Source organism: Grampus griseus (assembly GCF_964374135.1).
Source record: "Grampus griseus genome assembly, chromosome: 20".
NCBI classification, from domain to species: domain Eukaryota; kingdom Metazoa; phylum Chordata; class Mammalia; order Artiodactyla; family Delphinidae; genus Grampus; species Grampus griseus.
Genome location: NC_139014.1, coordinates 29,936,821 through 29,958,108, shown reverse-complemented (window position 1 = coordinate 29,958,108; position 21,288 = coordinate 29,936,821). Strand labels below are relative to the sequence as shown.

Sequence of the window (21,288 nt, the reverse complement as noted above, 5' to 3'; positions counted from 1 at the left end):
GGCTGAGATGGAATAACCAGAGAAATAGAAGGAAAACCAGATTGTAACATAAGGGAGCCAAGGGAACAGTCTGAGAGAGCAAACTGGACAACGAGGCCAGAAGAGTGTCCCTGGGATTTAGGAATATGGAAGTCATTGGTAACGTTAGGATTGCCTGAGAATGGAAGGAGCAGAGTTCAGATTATAGTGGGTTGAAGAGTGAGGCGGAGGTGAGGCACTAAAGACAGCAGGTGTAGACAACTCTTTTAAGAACTCTAACTGCAGTGGGGGAAAGAGATGGGGCGTGGCTGGAAAGGGACGTGGGATCCAGGGAATACTTTTTTTTTTTTTTTTTGGCCGCACCACACGGCATGAGGGATGCTAGTTCCCTGACCAGGGGTCGAACCAGTGCCCCCAACAATGGAAGCACAGAGTCTCAACCGCTGGACTGCCAGGAAAATCCAGGGAATACTTTTTAACAATGGGAAAAATCCAAGTGCGTCAACTGATGAAAAGAAGCTAATAAAGAAGGGGTTGGAGATACTAAGAAGGGAGATAATAACCTGAGAAGGATAACTCTGAGCAGACAGAAGATGAGACTGGCCTTGGATGGGAAGAGAGACACTTCCTTCAGTGTAACGTGGAGGAAAGTATCAATAGAAAGAATACATGTAGAAAAGGTCCACCTCTAGTTTAGGGTAGACTGATTTACCTACAACTGTTCTACCTACAACCGTTTACCTACAACTGTCACAGAGACAGATGTGACTACTTGTTAGTAGTGTTGGTGGTGGGAAGCTGATTTGTTCCCATCTGATGGCTAATTTCTCTGTAAAGTTGGAGGTAAGTCATCTGTTAAATGTTGATGGGAAGTGAAGAATAAAAGTTTGAAATAACAGCTGCTGAAGAGTAGGAAAAGCAGCATACTAAAGAAATACAGTGAGAGTGCCACGTGCAGGAAAAGCACCAAGTATATAAAGTACCTGGCACATAACAGGTGCTCCATAACCAATAAACAATATCTATCAACATTATTATTGTTAACATTGGCCAATATTACATAGTCACTGGCCAGACAGAAGAGTCTACTCTGTAGACAAAGGATTACAAACCACGTCAGTGCAAGTCTGTAGCCTTTATGAATACTAATAGATCATACTGTAATTTCATATCTTACCATTTATCATGATATGTCTATTAGCTCTTACATTTTTATGTATGTTGGTTTTGTCTCACCATATAAAGCTTTTTGAGAGGAAGTACTGCATGTTACTAAGTCTCTGTATCCCTCAAAGTTTCGTATTATTTGTAAAGTAATTTGTCATGGGTTTCCTCTGGTTACAATGGCAAGCCACTGTTTCCTTGCTTTAAAATGGTCAAATAAACTTGTACCTTCCTGTTTTATTTGTGCAGGGTAAAATTTTGGGGAGCTAAGAACTGTATGAATATGACCGTCCACAAGAGGAACTATCCGGTTTTCACAAACAAAAGACCTACTACCTACAGATAAAATGTTAGCTGGCTAGCACCGCACAAGAGGCTAAGTTAGAGAAAATATTGTGATCTTTCTTACCATAGTTTCATTCTTCTAAGACACTAAGGATGTGAGGTGTAAACTGAAATATACAGAGATGATGTTTGTTCACCTTAAAGAGTTCAAAATATTTTGGGCTTTTATTCCTACCTACACTTTTATCATGTAAGTCAATTGTAGCTGGAACGGGAATATGGCAATCCCGGTGAAGAGGAGGGCAATATTTCTGTAATAAAACATGGATGACTGGTGCCAGTTTGTACGATGGGTGGTAGCAGTAGTTATTTACTTGTCAAACTTTATAACAGAATTCAAAACTTCTTTGCGTGGCAGGTCCTCTCCCAACAACTAAAACACAGAAATATATCTTACAGCTGAAACCTAACTGATATTAAAAGGAAACATTTTATTATATAACAGGAGTTGAAGTGTTTGAAAATTTATATTAAAAAACCAAACACCATTCTGGACACAACGAGAAAGCTTTACAATCAAAACTACCGTTTACTTTTCAGAAATCTGACTGAAAACAAATGGTTAAATGTGCTGCAAACAAACAAGTCATTCTGTCTATTGTGGCGGCTAAACAAAGTGTGAGCAATGGAACCACTGCCCTAATGGTGACTGAAGCAGACGAGGGAAGAAGGGAGCTCATGAGCAGGATACTCAAACGCAGGCCAGGAGTCCATCTATGGTCCACTTCCGGTCAGTCTGGCAAGTCACTCTGATCCAGCACGATTATCCTGAACAAAAAAGGGAGTTTCGAGTTGGTGTGATGTTTCTTAAAGACACAAACAACAGCCTCTTTTTATTCAACTGAATTCAAAGGAAAGAAACTTTGATCTTTATAATCAAGCGAGATTATGATAAGCTAGTGTATCACGGAAATGTAAAGCATTTCGAGAACAGCATCTTCTGTACTCCCTCCATCTAAAACCGTTCTTGTGGGACCTCCCTGGTGGCGAAGTGGTTAAGAATCTGCCTGCCAATGCAGGGAACACGGGTTCGATCCCTGGTCTGGGAAGATCCCACATGCCGCGGAGCAGTTAAGTCCATGCGCCACAACCACTGAGCCTGCGTGCCACAACTACTGAGCACACGCGCCACAACTACTGAAGCCCACGCACTCTAGGGCCTGTGTGCTGTAACTACTGAGCCCGCGTGCTGCAACTACTGAAGCCCACACGCCTAGAGCCTATGCTCCGCAACAAGAGAAGCCACCACAATGAGAAGTCTGCTCACCGCAATGAAGAGTAGGCCCCGCTCGCTGCAACTAGAGAAAGCCCACGTGCAGCAACGAAGACCCAAGACAGCCAAAAAAAAAAAAAAACCCTTCTTGTGCTGTCTACCAATTATGTAATCAAAGTTGGCATTAATTTCCCCTTGTATTTTAATTAACTATAAACATTAGCATTTTTAAAACTGAGTAACTCTGAATTCAAGTCTTTGTCATTGATGTTTATTTAGATACTGGTACATGTTTAAAGTCTATTCATGTTGTCTATAAACAATGGACTTTGACTTACAAACATCTGACATCTCATTACCTGGATGGTTCGGACCAACCCAGTCGCTTCCAAAAACAGGGTTTTAGTTCCTCTTGATAGGAGGAAGAAAAAACAACTTGATTACTTCCTGGGTCAAAGGGTGAGAGCATTCAGAAGTCACATTAGTACTCTCTCTAGTTTAGGGTGGACTGTTTTCTCTCCATCAATTGTCTTCTTCTACAGAGATAGAATCTTTCTAAAAACACAGATACTGGGCTTCCACTCCTAACATCCTGCAGCTCCCTGTCATAGCAATGGACACAAATGATGCTAATTTCACAAAGTCCCTGCATTATGTTCTCGGTGAATTCAATACTAGCTGAACGCTCACACACTCTGGGCCTTGTGCCAGTCAGGGTCCTGGAGGAAACAGAATGCACCCCCAGGCCCTTTAATGAAGTGACTACTTACAGAGGTGTTGTCAGAATTAAGGGAGCAAACAAGGTATGGCAAAGCATCCAGCAACTAGCAGCAGTGGGAAGCCATTATCACCCCTAAGTCTGAAGAGACTGGGGTTGGGGGGGGAGAGGCGGGGCAGAACAGTTACTGGAACCCAGTGAGAGCTAGAACTGGGAAGGATGGGCTGCACCATAGAAGCTGTGCTTGTTGAGGGACCTCACTTCCACACAGAGATGAGGTGCTGAGGTAGGCAGTAAGGCAAGTAATATCCCAACTATCTGATCTTCTGCTGGGCTCTCCCATTGGCCAAGAGGAAGCCGGCTGGCCAGGAAGCCCAGCAGATTCAGTTCACAAGGGTCAGCATCCTGGGGCACAAAGCAGGGCAGAAAAAGGAGAAGAATGAGAATGGACTGGGGAAGGGATAAAAGGGATACCAGATGATCTGAAAGAGTTAATGACGCTAACTTCCTGAGTAGGAGGAACTTAAATATAGGAGGGCATCATTTGTGAATGGCGCCTTAAAGCTCTATCAAAACAGTTTTGAAATTAAGGTTTGTACTTTTCACATTACTTGTAGACGCCACTTAAATTCCACAATTTATGATTTCTTATCTTTTGAAGACACATTTGAAGGAAAACGTCTTTCCAGACAATATGAGCCTGGCTGAAGGCTTGCTTTAGAAATAGAATTGGCTATTGTTACTGTTTTGTGATAAAGACATAATTGGCATTTAACAGAAAACCTGGGCTGAACTACAGGGGAAAAGTGTAGGAGGATTATGTATAGCATCTGGGAAACATTTCTAAATAACTTTGATGCTCATGGAAGCCCAAGGACTCCAGGTTACATTGTAAATGAACATCCAACTCACCTTCTTCAGAAGTCCCTAAAAAGCTTTCTGATTTCCTTCTCTCTGGCGTGATGCTTTCTTCCCCTTTTCTCTTCTTTTCACCAACTTCTTGATCTTTGGTATTTGTCTCCCTTCAATGACAATGACTTTGGTCATTAAACCATGTGCACAATGGCCAGGGGAACAGCACTGCACTCCCAAGGAAATATGATAATAACTAGAGCTAACTGTGCGTTCCCTATGGAACAGTTCAAGTGCTGTAATGTATATTAACTCATTTAATTCTCATCACAACTATATAAGGTAGTTAAGTGATGAGAAAACTGAGGCACAAAGAAGTTAAATTAATGCCCAGTAAGTCCTAGAGCTGGGATGGACCCAGGAAGTCTGACTCAGACGCTGCTCTCAACCACTAGGCTGTATTGTCCCAAAGGAAAAAAGCATTTCACTTATGTTGTAATCGGTGTCCTTTTTACAACCACATGTATTTTTATTACCTTATCTTCATTTCCTAAAACTCTCAATATCTAACTGCAGTATCTAACAATTGAAAACCACATTTGTCAAACCAGTAAGCAGAAACCAACTCCCCACTCAACTATAAGCTCCTTAAGGGCAGAGACATCCTATCCCTCTGCATCTCTAGCCCCTAGCACAGTGCTCAGCTCACTGACAGTGCTCAAAAGATGATGGATGAATCAAACTGACATGGTTTAGGGACTTTTCTTCTGTTTTCATCTGGTGGATATTCAAAATAAAATATGCAAAGTGAGAGAGAAAATAAAGCCAACTAGGGTGAAAAGGATTTTTTTTCCTCCTAACCTCTCATCACTAATAGAATCACAGGCTCTAAAGTTGGAGGAGGTTATCTATTACCTCCGTCCAAATGCCCTGGACCAGAGAGTCATGCAGCCTACGCTCGGGTGGGAGGAGCTGCTGTTAAAGTTAGTGTAGAGGCAGCTGTTTCTCTATCAGATTGCTGTGGCCATTAGAAAGCTTGTGCTTTACTGAATAAAAATCTCTTACTCTGCAGTTTCTAGTCAGTGGCTCTGTCCTTTGGGGCAGAAGAGAGTAAGCTGACTCTCTTCACTTTACAATATTTCAGGTATTTGGGGGCAGCTATCAAATTCTCTACTCCATTTGCTCTTCTCAGACTGAGCCTTCCCAGCTCCTTCAGCTGTTCTCACATGACAAGGTTTCCAGACTTCTAGCTGTTCTGTGGCCACCCTCTTCTGTTTGTTGACCGTTAAAGTGTGACACCCCAAAGGAGCCCCACATGAGTTCCAGGAGTCCGCTAGCTAGCCTAAGACAGCACCGTGACCTGGGCTGCACATTTCTGTCTGTTCAGCATCAGTGCTGCACTGACCTTTTCAGCAACTGCATCAAGCTGAGGTCTCATGGAGTCGCTGTCCATGTCTTCTTCAGGGGGAATTTCTTGAATTCTTACCACATCTCAAAATGCATGCTAAATGCTGGGCGTATAAAAATAAGACGTACTTCCCATCTTCAATGAAATTACAGGTGAGTAGGAGCTTCCGATCAAAAAATGCTCCATTAGGTCAGATCTCTCACATTCTATACTTTTGGATCTAAATGCTCACTTTTATCTTTCAGAGAAATCTAACATTTCCACCTGTCAAGACCATTTTGAAGCCACAGTTTATCTGCCCATCACATTAGCATTTATCCTTAGATTTGTGTTATCTAAAAATTTGATAAGCATGCCTTTTCTGATTTAATTCGAATGACCAATGAAAATGTTGAAGGTGACAGGGCCTAGACACAGCAATCTTAGAGGCCTGTCTCTATACTAATATCAGTCTGCTAGTCAGTATCTTGAGCACTGTGGGTGGCTGGAGGAAGAGGAGGGAGACAGAAGGCGGTGCTGGCTTATCTAGAGCAATGTAACGCCATCACCAAACATTCCTTCTCCGAGGAGTCCATGTACTTCCTAAAAAACTAAAATCTATCTTTTTCAAAAAACTGAACTAAAATCTAGTCCCCCTTCCTAAAAAAGAAAAAAAAATGATCCCCTGATGGAGAAGAATAACCTTGCCGAGCACTTGGGGAGACCCTGTAGCTCCGTGCTGTCCTCAGGTGGCTGCAGCCATCTTTCCAGGTCCTCATCAAGCGTAGAGTGAGCTCTGTGCAAGGGCAAGTGAAGAGAATTGAGACAGCAATCATTCCCCTTCTCCCTTGACAAGGAGGCGTAGCACTCTGGAGCGGGAAAGGACCTTCAAACTCCTGCTTTCACTATACACATGAGAAAATGAGAGCTCGGTGAGACTGTACCTGGAGTTGTAGTGGTCACTCAGATCCGATTTAAATGTGCACCAGAACCCTCCTTTAGCCTCTTGACAAAAAAGCCCAAAGTGTGATATTAGACTCTGTCTCAATTCTAGATCATTACATCAATTTCCACCTGAGGCTAGAAATGTACACTCATTCCCACAAGTTTTTCAGATTAAGAACTGCCTCTGAGGCTACTGGATGCAGAGAATGTGTTTTCAGAAGGCCTGAAAAGTCCCAACCATCTGAAAAAATATCTTCCACTCTGGCTTGGTGCCAAGGACTGAGATGACTGAGCATCTGTGGGCATCTACCTGTGTCTAGCATAGCCAGCCCTTTTGAAAAAGGAAGAGACAATGATAATAGTAGCTAACTTTTGATAATGTGCAAAGCACTTCATATCTGTATAACCAAATGTAATTTGGCCTTCTTGAGCTACTCTTCTTTTGCCTTAAATAATGGCTAGATATTTACCGAAGGTGTTTGGGGGAGATGGAATGAATGGAGTTACATCATACATTATAGACAAAAGGTTCATAAAACTTTTAAAAGTTTACCTTCCTCCCCCTTTGCCTCTTTGTCTTCTCTGTCTCACCCCCACACACACACCAAAAAACCCTCTCCCCACTTCCTCTCAGGTCCCAGGGCTCTAGTCTCCTCACTTCCTGTCCAGGTCTCTCTCTTTTCCTTCCTTGTGGAGAATAGTTTAGCCCTTGAAGAGCGTGACAGAAACTGGATTCACTACCCAAAAGTTATTCATAACACTCTCCTCCCTTACCTTCCTCTTCTACAGCAGCTGAAAGCTAAAAACTCAATTTCCAGTCTCCCTGGCAACCAAGGGTGGCCATGCGTCACATCTGGCCAAGGAGATATAAGTAGGCATCTGCTGAGAAGGGCTTCTAGGAAAGCTTTTGCTTTCCAGATAAAAAGACATAAAGTTGGCTAGACTATTCCTTTGCCCCACCCTCTTATTTCTGCCTGGAGTATGGATAGCAGCCACCTTGTCCAGGAGTTGACAAGCCTGAAAACAAAGGCCAACATGCTATGTCTGGTAGAGCAGAAAGCTCAGAAGAGCCTAAGTCCCTGGTAGCATCATTGAGCTGCTACGCCAGCCATGCCCTGCCAACCTCCGGGCTTCATGTCATGTGAGACAAACTAATTTAAACACGATGGTGGGGTTTTCTAACGTTTGCAGCTGAAAGTATTCTGCAGGGCTTCCCCAAGGATTTGCTGGTCCAGGGTGAGGATGAAGCAAGTGGTGTAAGTGTAGATCCATAGCCTCTCTTTCTTTAAAACGTAAACATTTTGTTCATCATGGATTTGGTTTTGCATTAGTATTGATTTTTAAAAATATGGCATCAAAATAGTACTTTTCTTGACTTCTGAGTTTTTTGGTGCCTCCTTCAATTTTGTGCCCAAGGAGTGTGTTGCACTCACCTCCCTCGAGTCCTGGCCCTGAATAACAGTTCGGACAAAGCAAGAAATGTTAGGAGGCAAAGGAGGTGATCTGAAGTGGTTTACCTTACAACACAGGTCAAAGGAGAGCTCCAAGTCAAGAATGGAATTGGGTTTCTTGAGGCAAACTTGTGTTTTCAGACTGAATTGTCTGGATGGTTGCCTCCATCTTCTCTTATTTGGCTAGAAAGATCTAAAAATTCTCTTTAAAATGCTTTGAAAGAAACTGAAACCGATGTTTGCCTCACAAAATGAAGTAAAAATAAAAACAACAAACAACAACTTTACAAGAAAAAAATAAATAATCCTATTAAAAAATGGGCAAAAGGGCTTCCCTGGTGGCGCAGTGGTTGGGAGTCCGCCTGCCGATGCAGGGGACACGGGTTCGTGCCCTGGTCCGGGAAGATCCCACATGCCAGGGAGTGGCTGTGCTCCGCAGCGGGAGAGGCCACAACAGTGAGAGGCCCATATACCGCAAAAAAAAATAAATAAAAAAAAAAAAAAAAAAAAAAAATGGGCAAAGGACTAGGATATTTCTCCAAAGAAGATATATAAATGGCCTTCTGCATATGAAAAGATGCCCAACATCGCTAATCATTAGGGAAATGCAAATCAAAACCACAATGAGATATCACCTCGCACCTATCAAAAAAACAGAAACACCACCACCCTGGTGGTCCAGTGGTTAAAACTCCGCGCTTCCACTGCAGGGGGCACAGGTTCAATCCCTGGTCGGGGAACTAAGATCCCGCATGCCGCTTGGCACAGCCAAAAAAAAAAAAACAAAACAGAAAATAACAAGTATTGGCAAGGATCTGGAGAAAGTGGAAGCCTTGTACACTGTTTGTGGGAATGTAAAATGGTGCAGCTGTTGTGGAAAACAGGATGGCATTTCCTCAAAAAAATAAAAATAGATTTACCATATGATCCAGCAATACCACTTCTGGGTATATATCCAAAAGAAATGAAAGCAGGGTGTGTTGAAGAGCTATTTGCACACTCACACTCAGAGCAGCATTACAGTAGTCAAAAGGTGGAAGCAACCCAGTGTCCACTAACAGATGAATGGATAAACAAAATGTGATACACACACACACAATGGAATTCAGCCTTAAGAAGAAAGGAAATTCTGATGCATGCTACATGGATGAACCCTGAAGACATTATGCTGAGTGAAATAAGCCAGTGACAAAACAACAAACACCGGAGGGAGATGCAAGAGGGAGGGGATATGGTGATATATGTATACGTATAACTGATACACTTTGTTATACAGCAGAAACTAACACACCATTGTAAAGCAATTATACTCCAATAAAGATGTTCAAAAAAAAAAAAAGAATAGTGAAACTCAGAGAAACAGAGAGTAGAACTGTGGTTGCTGGGGACTGAGGGGAGGGGGAAATGGGGAGTTGTTGTTTAATGGGTATAGAGTTTCAGTTTTGCAAGATGAAAAAGTTCTGGAGATCAGTTGCACAACAATGTGAATATACGTAGCACTACTGAAATGTACACTTAAAAATTTTGTGTTATATGTATTTTATAACAATTAAGGACTTTTTAAAAAAAAACAAAAAAAGCCTTTTAGGAATAGGGGCTATAAGGATAGTATGACAAGAGACCATTATTTCCTTATTTGTCAATATCAGAAGAAAAACTAATATAAACTAACACTATAGTTTTTTCAAACACTTTAAAAAAAAAATCCAGCTTTTTCTGTTACCTCTCTGTATCCTCTTCTAGATCCTGAGTTTCTTTGGTCCAAAGCATACTGCTGTCTTCTTTATTACTGTTAGTTTCTTGTTCTTCTAAATGCCTTTGATCTAAAAACAGTTGAAAGACTTAACTTTAGAACAAAAAAAATTTTGAGAAAACCTGCCTTAAAATGGAGTGCAGGACTTCCCTGGTGGCCCAGTGGTTAAGAATCTGCCTGTCAATGCAGGGGACATGGGTTCAATCCCTGGTCCGGGAAGATCCCACATGCCGCGGAGCAACTAGATCTGTGCGCCACAACTACTGAGCCTGTGGTCTAAAGCCCGCAAGCCACAACTACTGAGCCCACGTGCCGCAACTACTAAAGCCCGTGCGCCTAGAGCCTGTGCTCTGCAACAAGAGAAGCCACCGCAGTGAGAAGCCCACACATCACAATGAAGAGTAGCCCCCCACTCGCCGCTACTAGAGAAAGCCCGTGTGCAGCAACGGAGACCCAACGCAGCCAAAAAAAAAAAAAAAAATGGAGTGCAAAAAATTAAGGCTAATCAGTGGACCCTGAAGTCTGCAATGCACGGGTTCCCCTCTTCCCACAAGAGCAGGGGGCCAGGTGGCAATCTGCAGGGCGCCTGTATCCACAGCAGCTGCTTCTGAGGTCTGGGGAGCTCTTTGCCAGGCGAAACGGCAGGAAGCCTTGCCTGTGCCAAGGCTCGAGAGAGACAGAGGAAAGAAATGGCACATAAAAGAGGAGGCAAGAGTCTCTGAAAACAAATTGTACAGATTTATTCTGGGGGGCCACCCTCTTCCCATTTGTTAGATGTTTCCAGATTGGAGCCAGGGAAGGAATTTGGGTGGGGAAGGGTAGTGCCCTTTACTGTATGCCAGGCATTTTACATATGCTATCTCATTTCATCCTGCCAGCAGTCCTATGAAGGGAAGGAGACTAACATTTGTTAAGTATCTTACAACGTACCAGGCACTATGCATGCACATCATTAGGTAGGAGTTATCATTCTCATTTTACATATGAGGATAACTGAAGCTCAGAGACACTAAACAGTCTGTCATACCAAAGTAAGTAGTGGAGTCAGAATTGAGGTGGAGTGTGCCTGACCTCAAGGTCCACACTCACCCAAATGTACCACTGTGCTTCCAAGGACAGTTACAGCAAAATCTGATGAGAAGGAGCTGGGGATTTGGCTTACCACTTGCAGCGATGCCCAGATGACTTGCTGTGTTCTCATCCCGCACTGTGGATGAGGCCTGCTGCCGCTTCAGGTGCTCTGTCACAACATAGAGCAGAAAGCAACTTATTTCTTCTTTTGCATGTCACATCATCCTCTAGGGCAGTGGTTCTCAAACAGTACTCCTCAGACCAGCAGCCTCAGTATAACCTGAGAACTTGTTAGGTATGCAAATTCTCAGGCCACATCTCAGGCTTACTGAATCAGAAACTCTGGGGGTGGGGATGGTGTAGCAAGCCCTCCAGGTGCTTCTGATGCCTGATGAAGTTTGAGAACCACTGCCTTAGGCATCCAATCCCACGTAACACTAAAAATAAAAGTAAAAATAATGATGATGGGGGCTTCCCTGGTGGCGCAGTGGTTGAGAGTCCACCTGCCGATGCAGGGGACACGGGTTCGTGCCCCGGTCCGGGAGGATCCCACATGTGGAGCGGCTGGGCCGCTGAGCCTGCGCGTCCAGAGCCTGCGCGTCCGGAGCCTGTGCTCCTCAATGGGAGAGGCCACAACAGTGAGAGGCCCGCATAACGCAAAAAAAAAAAAATGATCATGATAGGTAACACTTGCAGAGCTCTAAGTGGCAGGTACTATTTCTAATTTGCATACATTAATTCAAGATTAATATTCACAATTAATCTTCACAATACCCTATGAGATTGATCACATTATTGTTATTCTTGTTTAACAGATGAGGAAATTAAGGTAAAGAAAGGTTAAGGAGGGACTTCCCTGGCTGGTGGTCCAGTGGGTAAGACTCCACGCTCCCAATGCAGGGGGCCTGGGTTCAATCCCTGGTCAGTAGAACTAGATCCTGCATGCATGCCGCAGCAAAGATCCCGCGTGCCACAATGAAGACCCAGGGCAGCCAAGATAAATATTTTTTTTAAAAAAAGGAAGGCTAAGGAACTTGCCTAGAATCACACAGATACTAAGAGGTGTAACTGGACTTTGAATTCAGGCAGTCTAGCTCTAAGGCTTATGCTCTTAATCTCTACTTTATATACTCTCTCAAAAAGTTGGTAAATTCAGAGTAGTCCAAATCTTTCCCTATCTCTGTTGGCCTAAAGTACACATTTTTGATCTGGTCTGTAGAGAGACAAAAGGCAAAGAATAAAATTTCCAGTTCCTAACAAATTGATCGTTAGACTAAGACAAGCGTCTGCTAAACTCAGTGCACTGCTTCACGTGTGTCAGGCGCTCAGTTTCCTCAAAGTGCTCCCCAGAGCCCATCAGAGAGACAGCTGGGAGGCAGCACAGACGGGATCCCTGGGCTCACCGGCACGGCCCTGTTGTGTGCAGGCACAGGTCTTGCCCTTCTAGCAGGTCAGGAAGCAAGCCCTCCCTGGCAGCCCCTGGGCATCAAGGGGCCCCATAAGGTCATTTAATATAATCTGAAATTTTTAAATCCATTTTTATCTTTGTTAGAGGTAGTCCCTTGTTGATCTTACAAGATTCTAAAGGACCCTCCCCTTTAGGCCCTGGACGGAAGCCTGGAGTTGTGGATGTGTGCCCTTCAAAAGAGTAGGTGTCAGCTCCAGGTCACTCCCCAAAGCTCTCCTGAGAGGAAACAACGAGAGTGATGATAAACAATAATCAGGTAGGCACACCCGTTATTAGGAGAAACTACTCAGGTGCCCTCTGCCCTTTATCTTTCTGGAAAATTACTGACCCATCTCAAAGTACAAGACATCGCCTAGAAACCTGGCCCAGATAATTCCCATAAGCGAAATGAGGAAGAGTTTCTGCAGAGCACACTGGGGTACAGCAGTGCCAAGAAGCCGGCTGCAGAAGCCTGGTGACAGCTGCTGAGATGGGGGGTGGGGGTCCACATTGTGACTGCAGAGAGAGGAGAGCAGGATCCAGAGGAAAAGTATCGCTAAGGTCTAACTGCAAAGGAGCCTACAAGTACTGTCCTAAGCCGTGACCAAAAAACAGACGGCACTGAGAATCTACCTGAGCGGGACACGAGGGGCTGACCTCTACTCTCACAAGCAGTAGTTCCATGAGTATGTGAAGGAGAGCAACTGGAGGGGAGGAATTTGCAGGGACCCCTTAGGGGGTTCCAGGGGAGGCAGACTGGTGCCGGGGTGGGAGCCCTAAGAGCCAACAACCCTGTGACCCGCACAACCCTGTGGCACTGGGCGAGGGGTGTGGTGAGGCAAGAAGGGCCTATGACTACAGAAAAGAAAGAAACCGAGGGAGGCTTTGGCAGCTCTGACCGGCTCCACCCAAGTTTGTAAGGCCAACAAGCCAGGGGCTAGGGGTTGGGTAGCCTAGACCGTATCTGTCCATTGAGTCATTCAACTCCCTCTTCCTGATGAAACACAAAACCTCAGGGACCCTGAAAATCAAGAGATTCCCCTTAGGAAACTCCCTACTGTTCCCATACCAAGAACTGTACCATCAGAGGTCTGATGAGATGTGCCCTCTGAGAGTGAGGGGCTGGTCAGCCAGGCTGTCACGAAGAGGGCAGTCAGTCCTCGCTGGAGAAGCAAACCACCTGCCCCAAATGTTTCTATCACCATGCTCCATTTACTTTCAGCATCAGCTCAGCTGGGCAGGCCAGCTGATCAGCTGCAACTAAAATTGAGCAGGTATCCCTCAGTCTCTGCCTGAAATGGAAAATTCTGGTCTCATTAGGTCTTGTGCCACTGACTTCCCTGCCCTCAGGAAAGGGATTCATCCACAATGCCAATACCTTTAATATCTCCTGCTAATGGCAAAACAGAAAGCATGGGGTGTTTTGGCCGAGTTGCCAGACTTCAGTATAGCTGAAGTATGGCTAGTTTGGTGCAAAAAGGAGCTAAGAATTCTTTTAATAAAACAAGTTCATCATAATAAACCACTTGAACATTGTTATTTCCTCTTAGAATCATTACCGTAGGCCCTTTAAGTAACAAAATGACAACAGACACAGACCAATTATCCTGGCCAGGCTTCAGTAGTAGTCTGAGGCCCATTTTATTGGAAAACTGTCTCTTCCAGAATTCTGTACATTCAATCAAACCTTTATATGGCCTGCAGTACTAGTGCTCTCACCTGAGACAAAGAACCATATGTGGTCAGTGACCATAAGAAGCAGGGCCATGGAGTATATTCTGCATTGAGCATGCCTTACCGATTTCGTCAAGCAGCTCCTGAGGTGGTGGTGGCAGCTCATCAATGTGATGTTGCGAGATGGCTTCTACTAGTTCTTAAAAAAGATAAAGGAGAAAGTGACTTACTGCCTTCCTAGACCTGAACTAGGTTTTCGAGGCTTCGACGTGGATGTGACTTAGGATTTCTCAATGATGAAACAAGCTAAGATGGGGAGAAAACCTCTTATATTAACGGTCCTAATTGAGACTTCATATGTGAAAGGCTTTACTCTCCCTTTTACTCTAAACCCTTTCCTACATCACACCTCACCTCAGTACCACTTGATCTGTGCCCCTCCCCAAGGATATTTGAGGGAGGTGAGGTATAAATTCTTACTAAGAGGCTGGGGTTCCAATTTGGACCAAGACTGCTGGAGGGATATAGAAGCTCTAGACCCGTCAAAATGAAAAAGTGGGAGGCCTTTCTCTACAGATTATCAGGCCAGGGGATATGGGAGACCATACTCTGGGCCTTCACGTAAGGGCTCAATTATAACATTAACCAAAACCCCTCAGCATAGTTCACAATATCTCTATCCCCCTGAGGGAAATTCTGAGTTGTACCAAAGACACAAGACAATAAGATTAATGGAGCAAAGGCAATTACACCTCAAGAGCTGTTAACGCTCTCATACCCTTTGATCTGGAAATTGTCTTCTAAGACTCTATCCTAAGGAAAAGATCAGAGGTTCAGATAAAGATTTCTGTACAAAGAGCAAAAGTTGGAAAACAACATAAATCTTCAACATAAGGGCATGGTTAAGCAACATAAGTAGAATGGACTACTATGCAGCCATCACATATATTTATGAATAATTTTTACTGACAAGTAGAAATCCTAAAATATATCATTAAAGAAAAAGAAGCAGGCCAGAGCTGATACACTATATGATCTCAACTATGCTAAGAAAAAGAATATATATATATATATATATATACACAGCCCCCAAATATATATATATATATTCTTTTATATATATTTGGGGGCTGTGTGTATATATATATATATATACCAAAATACTACAAGAGGTTAAAAAATGATGGTAGAGGGACTTCCCTGGCAGTCCAGTGGTTAAGACTTCGCCTTCTAATGCAGGGGGTGCAGGTTTAATCCCTGGTTGGGGAGCTAAGATCCCACATGCCTCGAGGCCAAAAAACCAAAACATAAAACAGAAGCCATATTGTAACAAATTCAATAAAGACTTTAAAAATGGTCCACATCAAAAAAAAACTTAAAAAAAAATAATGGTAGAATGGTCGTGGTTTTCTCTTTTAAGCTCGTCTGTATTCTCTAAGTTTTCTATAATGAGCATGTTTTACTTTTATAGTCAGGGGAAATTAGCATTTTTGTTTGAATCTGCTATAGCCATCAAAGAAGAGATGAAGTCTCCCTTAAACTGGTTTACTATTATGAACTTGTATTTTAATATTAAACACAGGGTACCTTTTGGCAGGCTCCTCCTCTGAGTGGCACGGGATGATGTGTCAGGTGCCTTGGCAATGCTGGAGGAACCAGCCCCAGTAAATGCAGGCAATCTTTTCTACAAGTAAGACATAAACATGGTAACCGACACGTGTATTAAGCTAAAAAGGCCTGTTAAGCTCAGTCATTTCCAAGATTAATCTCGTGTATCACTGATGGAAGAAGCTACTTGTTTTGTTGACTGAGTCAAACATTCAAACGTTATCTCCTCTCGGAAGCCTTCCCACCCCCTTTGCCTCCACAGCGCTCAGTTTTTACCTCTGTGTTACATCCTGCCAGTCTTTCTCAACAGGCAGTGAGCTCCTTCAGGGCGCGGACTTTCCTAGTCACTATGCCTAGAAAAGGGCCTGGCATAGTGCCTGGCACTTAGAACCTGCCCCATTAACAGTTTGTTGAACAAGAGCATAAAATTCTTTATTTCCCTACTTCAGAGTGAGACCTTTTGTGAGTCAAATGCCCAGAGAAGATGACAGTCGATTTTTCACTGAGGGCCAAACAAGTAATCAATCTGCCTACAGAAAGGTCAGTCAACAGGTTTTTAATGAGCAGAACCAAGTAAGGAACTTTCAGTTTTCTTGAAGAGACTACACATATGAAGTATGAGGGAGAGAGAGAAAGGAAACCAACAAACAAACAGCACGGGGAGGGGAAGGAAGCAAGGAGAAGGTACCATTAAGTGTTTTTACTGCAGATTATTGGTTCAGGAGTTCAGAAAAGGTAGAGATCAATCGAAACTCTCAGAGAACTAACCAGAGGAGGCGTCAAGAAGGAAGCAGAACTCAAGCCTCCTCTTAGTATGTAAGACATGGTTAGGTAGAAAGAACAATGCAGATGAACAATGCATCATAAGCTATCGCAGCAGACGGATCTTTCGAGAAATCGACAAACATTACCTCTGGGGGAAAAAAGAGGGCACAAAAACCCAGGATCCATTCTACAATACAGACTCAGAGAGGAGCCCCAGGGAAGCCTGGAGAGGATCCAGCTTATTTCTTGCTTTCTTCGTAAAACAGACACGGAGAAATCTTGGCCTTTTGGATCACTGACACCTTTGGACTCACTCCAAGAGTGTGCAGCGCAGAGTCAGTATACTTACGAGATTAGTCAGTCTTGAAGGAAGAGTTTCAGAGGAAGTAAGAAGGGAGTCTAGGCTCTTTGCTTTCTCTCGGACAGTTGTAAATTTATCAGACAAAGTTTGAATAGATTCTTGACTCTTCCAGAACGAGGTAGACCCTGTTTTAACCTGAAACGTGATACTTTCAAGACAGTCCTTATACTGACTAGAAGCTGAAGAAATTGACCCTGTTGTAGAAAAGAGGGCAGTTAGTGTCTGAATCCTTTACATTATTTAAAAACAACAAAAAGAAGCCCCCACAAAACTCTATACCTGGAACAGGGATTTTCCAAATTGTCAATAACTGAAATAATCACTGATCACTGATGATAGTCTCTAAACTTGGGAGAGACTACAGGGAGATTATTTGAACCACAAATATACTGGAAAAAAGGACACTAGAGAGAGGATATTTGATGCTGGCTGTATGCAGTTGCAGGACCCAGAGCTATGTATGTTTAAGCACAAGGTACTGTTTTAAGTTACTAACTCTAGAGAATCCAATGTATTTGCACTAAATTCAACAGTGCTTCAAGTACAAAGTAGACTCTGCATTTGCATGTCTCTATTGCTAGAGTTTAAAAATCTCCTTATAGCTGGTTAATCACCACCACCACAGCTACCTGGCCTCCCATGGGATTATTCCCTTCAGCTCTGACCCTAAAGAAGCCCCTCTGTACTGTGACAAAACACTGTGGGTCTGCTCCTGCAGCCTGGCTTCCCATAGCCAGCGAGGCAGGGGCTGTTAGTCCCTTTCCCAGAACGTCCCCCTGCTAGTTATTACCTGGGCTGAGCGGAGTGCTGACACTAGTAGGTGCGTGGTTTATTTTGGGTGTTTTGCATAAGACTTCCTTAAAAGAACTGCCTTGTTCATAGGAGATACTAGACAGGTCTTGAATGTCTGTCAGTGATCTAAAGAATTAAAAGCACAGAGTAATTGGGAGATGTTTACAAAAATCAAATACTATATTCCTAAGAGGTACTTTTTAAAGATGCTCTTCACAAAAATCTTTATTTGGCAAGTGGCCAAAATCAGAGAATATCTTAGAATATCCATAAGATATCTATAAGATATGTAAGATATCTTAAAGAGAATATTAGAGAATATCTTAAAAAGAGATACTAACTTTAAACATATCTCAGCAGCTAAAAATAAATTCCATAGGTGAAAGTCTATTTATGTGGCAAACAGATTTAATCTACCTCAAGTATAAACTTCTATTCTTCTTATCCCTGTGTTTCCTTGATTAAGATGCTGTTAATTTAGATCACTCATCACAACAGTTTTTTGGTGAAAGAAGAAACAGGCTCACATTAAATGTATACATAAAAATGGGAAGAACACAGACTCCTACAAACAAGGAAATACTCTTCCCCTAAAACCAAGACTTTGCACAGAATCCTTAGGCAACTTTTGGTGGCCATACATGTCTTTCTCTTTCATTTCCTTTGGTGACTCCTTTAATGTCTCCTCTTGTTCGTCTTCAATACTGTAAGAGAGAAAGTGAGAAAACTATGTAAATCCCCTGTCAGCAGAGTGCAATATCGTGGTACAAGGCACCAGTTACTGGCCCAGTGTGAGAGGCAGCTGGAAGGGCACTAAGCTCAAAGTGGAAAGTGAGGGTTCTGATCCTGGCTCTGCTACTGACTAGCCACATGTTCTCAGGGATGTCTGGGTATCTGTTTCCTCTTCAGAGGCTGAATAAATACTCTCTAAGGGTCAGCCCATCTGAAATCAGCCAACGATGCTACTGGCTGAGCAAGCTCCTGAGGAAATCAACAGAGCATGGGAACTTTGCTGTGGATGGATGATGGAGCAAAGGGCACAGCCATGGGGCCTTACCAACTGTGAAACAGCTTCTTGGCATGGAGTATCAGGGGAGGCCAAGAGAGGCTTGTGCCAAAAAATGGCCAGAAAAGAATTCTGAAGACAAACTTGACCTGCTTCTACTTTAACCAATATTTAAGATTCATTTTCAATATTCAAACACAAACTATAAGCCAGATCCCATGCTAAATCCTTCCAAATGTTTCCAATGTTTTTAATTTTCCAATGTTTTTAATCTTTGCACAATCCTGTGACACCAATGGTATAAAGGAAAGAGCATGGATTTTGGATTGAGTTGTGACTATTAATTCTGTTCACTAAATATTTGTTTCTCCTGCTAAGCACAATGTAGGACAGTACTTTCTGGCCCTCCTAATTTACATAAATGGCCATATGACTTGTTTTAACCAGTGAAATGCAAGTGAAAGTGATGTGATTCACTTTGGGGCAGAAACTTTAAAAGCCTAGTGCACAATTCACCATGTTCCCTTTTTTCCTGCCTCAGTAAGAAAGGAAGCACAAAGACGGAGTCTCCCTCAGTGTGGATTTCTGATGGAAGGTAGAGTAGCACAGAACACTCCTGGTGATGGACGTGGAGCACGAGCACAAAATAAGTTTTTGTTGCTTTAAGCCACTAAAATCTGGGGGTTGTGTGTTACATAACATAATCTAGCCTATCCTAATGATATAGCTACTTACTAACTGTACAACCTAAGGAAAAAACCCTCTGCTTTCTGTATTGGCAAAATGAGAGGGTTGTTATATGAATTAGATTTGACAAAACAGAGTACCTGGCATATTGTCACTACTTAGGAAATACTAGCTATCATTATTATAGATAAGGAAACTGAGGTCCAGAAAAGAGAAAGTAAATTGAATGCTATTGTACCAGGCACTTCATCTCTGTTATTAGTTTTTGAATTAATCTTTTTATTTTGAAATAACTGTATGTATATTCACATGCAGTTCTTTTTCTTTTTTTTTTTTAATCTATGGCTGCGTTGGGTCTTTGTTGCTGCACTCTGGCTTTCTCTAGTCGCAGCGAGCGGGGGCTACTCTTCCTTGCGGTACACGGGCTTCTCATTGCGGTGGCTTCTCTTGTTGAGGAGCATGGGCTCTAGAGCGCAGGCTCAAGTAGTTGTGGCACACGGGCCTAGTTGCTTCGTGGCATGTGGGATCTTCCCAGACCAGGGCTCGAACCTGTGTCCCCTGCATTAGCAGGCGGATTCTTAACCACTGCACCACCAGGGAAGTCCACATGCAGTTTTAAGAAATACACTTTACCCAGCTTCCCTCAATGGTGACATCTTGCAAATCTATTGAGCAATATCATAACCAAGATATCAACATTGATACAGTCAAGATACAGAACATTTCCACCACAAGGACCCCTCACGTTGCCCTTTTATAGCCATGTCCATTTCCCCCCCACTCCCATCTCTTTCTTAACCCCTAGAAACCACTCATTTAGTCTTTATTTCTACAATTTTATCATTTCAAGAATGGTATAAATGTAGAATCATATAGTAAATAACTTTGCAGGGGTTGCTTTTTCCACTCAGCATAATTCTCTGGAGACTTGTCCCAGTTGCTGCATGTACCAACAGTTCATGCTTTTTTATTGCTGAGGAGCATTCCATGGTATGGATGTAACACAGTCCATTAAACCATTCACTTGTTAGATAACATCTGGGTTTCCAGATTTTGGCTATTATGAACAAAGTTTCTATAAACATTCATGTATGTGTTGGGTTTTTAAAATATTTATTTATTTATTTGTTTGTTTTTTGGCTGCATCGGGTCTTAGTTGCAGCATGCAGGCTCTTCATTGCAGTGTGCGGGCTTCTCTCTAGTTGTGGCATGCGGTTTTTCTCTCTCCAGTCGTGGTGCGCAGGCTCCAGAGCGTATGCGCTCTGTAGTTTGCAGCACGCGGGCTCTCTCGTTGAGGTGCACAAGCTCAGTCATTGTGGCACGTGGGCTTAGTTGCCCCGCCGCATGTGGGATCTTAGTTCCCTGACCAGGTATGGAGCCCATGTTCCCTGCATTGGAAGGCGGATTCTTTACCACTGGACCACCAGGGAAGTCCCATGTATGTGTTTTCATGTAAACATAATTCTTCATTTCTCTGGGTAAATGCCCAGAAGTCATATTATTACTTTTAATCTCTATGTCAACATTCCCAGTAAGAATTCTTTTCTTTTTTGAATTTAGAATCTTCCATTTATTCAATAGAATTGAAAATATATTATTTAAGAGAGGTGAAAAAATAAAACTCAATGTTGTCTACAGAAACTTTCCTTAACCAGATGGAATTTCTCTTTCTCATTTGTAAAAGTAAAAAAAAACAAAGTAGCTTTTTCTTTCAAAAGTAGTATGCACCCATGGTGGAACATTCCAACAGCAAAGAAGGTTATAAGAATAAAAGAAAAACCTCTGGACTCTCTCTCTAGAGTTAACCACTGTATAGACTTCCAGAAATGTCGACACACTACAAGGATTATAGGTATCTCCCTTCCCTCTCATTTTTACACAGATGGTATTAAATTACATACACTGTTGTGCATTTTTTTCAATTAACAATATGTCCAGTGATGATTCTTATTGCTATTTTACAAATGGGGAGCTAGAAGAGAGGGGTTGAGAAATTTGACCAAGTTAGAAAAGCAGAGTCAGGATCTGAATACAGATAACAACTCCTTTTCACGACGCCTCACAATTCTG

General features: G+C 42.8%; 1 protein-coding gene across 1 annotated transcript in view; it reads right to left on the bottom strand.

Annotated features, from left to right (window-relative positions):
• Positions 1–1,936: 1,936 nt before the first annotated feature.
• Positions 1,937–21,288, bottom strand: part of TEX14 (testis expressed 14, intercellular bridge forming factor) — a gene marked incomplete at its 5' end in the record, with an annotated part of 80,557 nt that continues 61,205 nt past the window's right edge. Inside the window, 11 exons of the mRNA XM_082679879.1 lie at positions 1,937–2,256; positions 3,061–3,148; positions 4,332–4,441; positions 6,362–6,454; positions 9,778–9,877; positions 10,970–11,047; positions 14,124–14,198; positions 15,587–15,683; positions 16,722–16,927; positions 17,524–17,651; positions 18,167–18,229. Coding sequence (XP_082536005.1) covers positions 2,220–2,256; positions 3,061–3,148; positions 4,332–4,441; positions 6,362–6,454; positions 9,778–9,877; positions 10,970–11,047; positions 14,124–14,198; positions 15,587–15,683; positions 16,722–16,927; positions 17,524–17,651; positions 18,167–18,229 — 1,075 coding nt within the window. The 3' untranslated portion in view covers positions 1,937–2,219. The remainder of the gene's footprint in view (positions 2,257–3,060; positions 3,149–4,331; positions 4,442–6,361; positions 6,455–9,777; positions 9,878–10,969; positions 11,048–14,123; positions 14,199–15,586; positions 15,684–16,721; positions 16,928–17,523; positions 17,652–18,166; positions 18,230–21,288) is intronic.